The sequence below is a fragment of the Plasmopara halstedii genome (assembly GCF_900000015.1).
Source record: "Plasmopara halstedii genome assembly, contig: Scaffold_2386, whole genome shotgun sequence".
Lineage (NCBI taxonomy): Eukaryota > Oomycota > Peronosporomycetes > Peronosporales > Peronosporaceae > Plasmopara > Plasmopara halstedii.
The window spans coordinates 751,147-757,769 of record NW_020189293.1 but is presented as its reverse complement, the minus strand read 5'-3'; the positions used below and the strand labels follow the sequence as shown (position 1 = coordinate 757,769).

At 44.3% G+C, this 6,623-nt stretch overlaps 3 protein-coding genes across 3 annotated transcripts; 1 reads left to right on the top strand and 2 right to left on the bottom strand.

Annotated features, from left to right (window-relative positions):
• Nucleotides 1-289: 289 nt before the first annotated feature.
• On the bottom strand, nucleotides 290-796 carry PHALS_14948 (uncharacterized protein). Its single transcript, XM_024717836.2, has one exon. The coding sequence runs from the start codon at nucleotides 652-654 to the stop codon at nucleotides 421-423; it is 234 nt and encodes a 77-aa protein (XP_024583295.1). The 5' UTR covers nucleotides 655-796; the 3' UTR covers nucleotides 290-420.
• Nucleotides 797-799: 3 nt separating this feature from the next.
• PHALS_03595 (glutathione gamma) lies at nucleotides 800-1,996 on the bottom strand (the record flags this gene model as incomplete). The annotated part of the gene is made up of 1 exon (XM_024717835.1): nucleotides 800-1,996. The coding sequence occupies one exon, from the start codon at nucleotides 1,994-1,996 to the stop codon at nucleotides 800-802; it is 1,197 nt and encodes a 398-aa protein (XP_024583294.1).
• A 2,447-nt stretch (nucleotides 1,997-4,443) lies between these two features.
• PHALS_03594 (uncharacterized protein) lies at nucleotides 4,444-4,742 on the top strand (the record flags this gene model as incomplete). The annotated part of the gene is made up of 2 exons (XM_024717833.1): nucleotides 4,444-4,505; nucleotides 4,568-4,742. 2 exons carry the CDS (start codon nucleotides 4,444-4,446, stop codon nucleotides 4,740-4,742), a joined length of 237 nt encoding a protein of 78 aa, XP_024583293.1.
• Between the last annotated feature and the right edge of the window lie 1,881 nt (nucleotides 4,743-6,623).

Here is a 6,623-nt window from a genome sequence, read left to right as displayed (position 1 = left end):
ATGATCTTAGGACCTCGTTTGAGTCCTTTCAACAGAAACTCAGACAGGTCACTATCAACGTCAAACGCAAAAAAAATGCAAAATGCCCGGCAAATGACATTGCACGACATGTTCAAGAACTAAAGTTGAAACTGTTTTTTCCGAAATAAACTGCGTACATTCTGGGATGCGTACTTAAACGGGGGCGTACTTAATCGGGAGGATACTGTATTGCTTGACGTGCAGCTTTTGGAACCGAATGTTCACAATTACACAAAAGTGTGACGTAAATTTTGTATAATTGTATTTTGCAGTTAGACATTATTTTAGTAAGAGTGCGCTTTTGTCATCATTTCGAATTGAAGGCGGGTGGAAATAAGAATAAACTTGTTTAGTGTATAGTAATGTGAGAGCCAGGTCAAAAGACGAAATTACTGGCAACTACTGACAACGTTTGTAGCTGGTTCTGACGATATAGCAATTGTTCAGTGTCTTCCACAGTGCTACGAAATATGATGTCTTTGTTACACTACCGCATCCACTTATTGTCTCAAGTAAGTCAGAAAGCCCAGGCATCCAGAAGTCAAATTTGTTTTGCGTAATTGAATCAATTTCTCCTTGCCAAATGACACTTTTAGTGACCATATCACCCGCTGAATAATTTTCACATCCCATTTTTTAATATTACATAATATATAGACGCGGCAGTCTCTCAAAAAGCTCATACATTTGTATAGCTGAGCTTGCCAGCCCGCAATAGATAGTGGTACCGACTGACGTCGCAGCCACGGCAAATTATGGTCGTGGTCGCACTTAGTCTCTAGCGTTGTGCAGTAAGAGTAAAGTCGGTCATGCAACGCATCGATTCGATCGACGACGAGCTATAGCAGCACGGCTGTGGAGCTGGTACTACTGGAATTTTCAAGACGGCTAATCCACGAGGCAAATCCATCGACGGATCAATCAGCTGCATCGATTCAAATACGCGCGAGATTTTTACCCAATGTGGTGGGTACTTGAATCTTGCGACGTCCATCAGAAGTACCATGTCTTTCTCGGCGTGGTATCCCCCAATTGGTGAAAAGTGTCCGTCTCCAGTCTGTCCGAGTACCTTGCGACTGTAATTTAGCACCACAATCTCGGAACTTGTAGCACAACTGTGCTTGACAATCTCTCGAAATTGCTCCAGTGTAAAGTCACTTGTGGCTCGGTAGTCCTCTGTAATCACACCGTTACAGCGTGCAAGGCATATGAACTCCGACAAACTGATCCCTTTTTCTTTGGCGACACTAAGGGACGTACAACAGTCGAATAGCTCTTCACTAAACCATCTCCACGGTCCTTTCCAGAGTCTACCAGGGTCGATTTGCAGTGCATTTAGACACATAGCAAGCGTAGCAAGACCACAGAAAGCAGGTTCTGCTTGCGTAATAAATTGTTCAGCCAGTGGAAAGTAAATCTGCATGTAGTTCGTACTACAGTTGATCGCCTCAGTAAAGAGCTTACGACCATCTGGGCTGGAAAAAGCGATACAGTCTTGTGGTAAATGTCGTCGGTGAAAACTACTCTGAAGTGCGCTGGTTGTCGAGCTGTCCATTACAAGCCTCTTGTTTTGATCCTTCTCTTGATTATCTTGATTCCGAAAGCATTGTTCAGCCATATTAAGTGCCTCTCTCTCCTGTCTCTCCTTTTCCCGTTTCATCTTGCAGCCACACTCCATGTCCATGAGCTGTTTACACTCTAAAGTGTTTGGCGTAATTCTTACTAATTTAATCGATTGAATATTACGAAAAGGCGAAGCTAAACGGGTCGGGTTTGAAGAGTCAAGTTCAGACTGTAGATAATAAGTGTTCAGCCTGTGGCCCGTCACACACGCAGCTGTATGACGATGGTGGGGCGTTCGGACTTGAAGTTTCAAGCAGACAGTTGAGACACTTGGTAAATGTTTCTCTTTTCGCAGTAAAAGTTTTAAATGGGTCTCGAAGCGAGTTGGTAGTTTGATGGTTCGTGACCACATTTTTTTGGTCGGCTGAAAATAAATTAATTCGCAGATAGGCTGCTTTTAGTACAGAGAGACGTTTAATCAGCGTCAGAGGTCGAGGACGGTATCGTCGGAGAACCACATAATTTATGTGCTGGTGCAGAAGAGTTCTTGCTGCATGGACATGCAGATACTTAACTTACTGCGGATACATATTCTTGTTTGGAAACATAGTACGGTATGTATACCCTGTCACTTAAGCCCACTACGGAACTCTTATTGCAAATATGCACTCACGAATTCGACCAGAGGATAAGTCATGCGTTCACTTTCACAATCAAGCCAATAGGTAACGAACTGGATCTGCTTTCGACGGCATGATGTTGAATATGAGAAACACTATTCCACCCCCTTTTTGATATTTGAGACTTTCAAATATGATAGCATACAGCTTGTGCGGTGTATAACACGACAGTTTCCACTAAAACGTCGCAGACGTTTTTGACATTGCACAATATCAGTCGAGTGGTCTACATCAGGTATTTAGAATTTAAAAGTGGACTCACGACAACAACTTGTTGATTGAATACATTTCTAAATGATCTACCGCCCATGCCACGTGGCGTACCGCAGTTCGATATGACGTTTGATATTGACGCCGATGGCATTTTGAAAGTATCGGCTGTTAAGAAGTCGCGAAGAAGATTACAACCTGGTTTGGCAACGTGATTTACTACTGTGGCGAATGTTAGAGATCTACTCATACGTAAGAGATTAGAAGGAAGACATGGCACTGGTCCCAAACGACGTGGAGATGATGAAGAACCAGTCGTTATATCGATAAGTATATTTCACGATATTATTTAATACTCAATACCTTGGGTACCGCTTATCAGCAGCGAGATCGCGATCTTTGACTATCATACAACTAAATTTAAGCTTAAAGTCATCTGCTTTAATTTCCAGGTCTTATAAACTTACTTTGTTTGCGAGACGAGAGGAAGCATTAACAGTTCTTACATGCTGAAAACAGCCGTGCATATTCAATGAGCGTGCTGCTGCAGCAACCAGTCCAAAAATAAGGACGGGTCTCACTCTCTAATTTGCACTGCACGACTCTCCGTTTTTTTTCGGTGAGAGCGGTATGCCGAATCATAAACGAAATCAATACAGCCACGCCGAAGTCTATTTTCAAACATACAGGCCCTCTTAGAGTGTCATAGCGCCACTACATTATCAGACACTAGGTGTAAGCATGAAGAGCAAACCCAGCCACCAGCATCTCCAATTCTCGACTCGCTCATCGAGCAAAAATTCGCTTGCATGTAATGCTGCTCGAAGCGCATGGAGTGCGTTCGACTCTCTGATACTTCGTTTGTCTTTCCGCCGAGAACGGCGGCCACCCTGCTGGCGATGTATCGAAGCTCATAATCGGATATATATTAAATCTGATCACCCAAGTTGTCAAAGCTGGAACACTCCTATCAAAATGGATCCCAATATGGTTAATGAAACAAAATTCATGCTCTTCTGATGTGTACACCAACAAGAACCAAGAAATACAAAACTACTGTTAAAGATGAAGACGGAAAGACTCCATAAAAGAAGCAGTCTGTGGGATACGTAGGCTGATAACGCAATATGCCCGGTGCACTTGGCAATCATTTGTAGTCAATCTGATCACCAAGTTTTCTAGATTGTATCTCCGCAGAAAGTGGCACAATTTATCTGTCTCCCTGTCTCCTGGACAACCAACACGCTTGCTTAGATCAAGTCTATCTTTGGTCCAGATGTGTGAGTGGAAGAACCGAAAGCCAGAAGCAAAGATTCTCACATGAAGGCGTTTACTAGGTAAAAAAATGGGACAGTGCGACATTTCCAGTAACGCCCTAACCAGGCGTCTGTGGTGCAAACCAACTCCAACCGTGAAACCGCTTATGCCATCCACTTAACTCTTCAGAGGTAGAAATGAGGCGATTATCTCAATATACATTAAGCCGGGCATGTCCCTGACGGAGCAGCGCATCGCGAGCAGATTCCAAGCTATAAGGCCGCGCAAGAATTGACACTTAGGGCAATTGCACTGTAAGGGCGAAATTTCCCACATGGATAGTGTTAAAGTGACATTATCTCGGGTAACCATCGAATCTTCATTGTTGATCCATTGATCATTTCCTTTTTCACATTAAGCAGGCTAACAACATGCCCAGTCAACCCAAACAAGGGTGTCCGACGCACTAGAGTCGATAAAAGTTCGTAATGATTTCTCAAAGCCGTCTACAAACACTTTTTAGACTACCAAAATCGCGCTTTGCCTGAACTACTATCACCCCACCTGTCAAGCATTCCAAATGTATTGCACACATTTCCACCATCATTTTAGACCAGAACTAGCAGAATCTCTCCATTGGCAACGCCAAGTCGATAATAGACCCACATTTTGAAGGTGCTAACAGCTTCCATCTTCATGTAGGTCTCCATACATGTGGGACTCCTTCACGAAATTCTACATTCATCCGCTGGTGAGTGTTGCAATCAATCTTCAGTACGGCTTATGCGCCGCCAATGCTATCTAAAGTACAAGCGGAATAAGCTCTTAAAACGCAGTGGAGGTGGTGAACCTCGACGATGTGGGGGGAAGTATAGATCTCTTCTGCCAAGCCGTAATGCGGCGATCAAGGATGATACTTCCGCGCTCCCTTCTCCTATGTTAAATGGTATGAAGGGCTGGGTTGCATGGTCATTTGCAAATCCATTGCAGGTAAACGTCGTGTACCATTAGGGCAGGTTGTTCACTAGGTGGAAACATATTTAGTGTAATTTGTGGAGGTTTGGTAAAAAACATATTTTGAACTAGTATATCGATGTAAGCGAGGTGAAGCTTGCGACACAGGGTTTTTGATCACCCTATCTATTTACCTGAGCACTGCGTAGCTGTCAAAAATTCTATTTGATAACGGAATGTCGCGCAATCACCTCTGTCAAAAACAGAAGACGGTCCACGGAGATAATGAAATAGCAAATACCGATGCATATTCAAACAACTACGATGAAGACTAAATCTGAAATGTCAAAGATTATTTGACCCGTATTTGAGCTTTGCAGTTTTGAGCAGCGTAAATGACGCCTTATCCTAAGTCTGATCCGCGTTTCAGTTGCATTCAAAGTATGGCGTGGTTTGAACGCTATGAGCCGTGGATTATGTGTAAGTCAAAAAATAACAGTTTCATATATTTTATCCAAGTGAGGGTTTTCACCAGTGTCACTAAGCAGAAGTGATTTGGACGCGGGCACGGAACCGCGATAGCTTCGCTGCATAACATAAGATTTTATGAGTCGCTGAGAATGGAAGTTACAGCAGGTATTGTGCAGAGCTTGGATGACAGAAAGACCATTGGCCGCTATGTTAGGATATGACAAAAAAGATCGTATATCGCGGTCTGCAAAAATAATCCCTGATCAACTGACGGTATGTTATTTGTATCTTTCGCGGAACATTTAGTCAATGCTGTAAGCAGGTGACTCTAGTGTCAAAGCTGGTGGAGAAGTTGACTCTAGTTGCAGCGGGGCTGCCGGTGCTTTGCGCTTAGAGGAGCGTAAGTTTGGTCACCGAACTTTCGTTCTATGCATAGAACAAGTACGAGTTTAGCGGATCGCAATTCGCTTACTCCAACGGTAATTACAACCTCAACCCAAGGCTAATTAATCCTTCCGTATAAATCCAAAACTGACTTTATTTTTTTTTATCAGCGGCAAAGCCGCCTTATTTTAAATGCATAGATTTTTCTAATATGTAAAGTAGAATCTAAATACATGTATAAATACTGGCTATCCAGCCCCGTACTGTTTTTTGGTTTAGGTGTGGTCACGCCATGTCCATCTGGTGTGACACCCCCCCCCTGTTATTAGGGTATGTGTAACCCCGTTACACTCTCCTCCATTGAGATTGAGAACATTTTCAGTTCCAATCGATTATTGCCTCAACGAGGCTTGCGTGTCCGTTAGACAATGCGTCGGAACCAAATGACTTCCGTTCTCAATGATCCCTGTGTCACTCCTTTTCGAGTCTGACACTCCTTTTCTCGGACGGAATGATGAGGAAGGCAAGCCGCACCAGCGGAGTGAGACGTGCCCTGCTCGCGCCTTGCGGACCCCATGTCCGATTCCTGACTTCTCGTCACCTGAGGAACGTGTCGTAGTCACCAATGACCTCGATGAGATACAGATGCGGTAGCTGGAAGATGCCCGTAAGGCGGCTCTGATGCGCGCACATCCACGGCCGGTCAGTGACCCTCGTGTGGAATATGTCTTCCGCCCGGCGGATCCCGCTGTGGAAGCAGTGTACATGGTAACTCAATCGTTATGCCTCCACATCATCGGGCACTCAGCAATTACGAAAGATGAGCTTGCCAAACGGAAAGCTCTTCAAGCTCGACTCTTGGTTCCACAAGAATCTCCGTTGAAACTTATCGCACTTGTCTGCGTGCTCAACGAGGTGGCTCTCGTGTACCCGCAATGCGGGCGATACCTGTAGTGCTCGCCCCTCGCGAAAGCGCTTCAGATGACAAAGCGATTATTAAGCGATGGGTGCAACAGCACCGCACAACTTTCTCACTGTATGTCTTACAGTTGAGCAACAACAAAGTGGACGTGCGTGTGGAGG

Excerpts from the sequence above, each read along its gene's own strand:
- PHALS_14948 (XM_024717836.2), bottom strand. The coding sequence starts at position 654 with ATGGGATGTGAAAATTATTCAGCGGGTGATATGGTCACTAAAAGTGTC.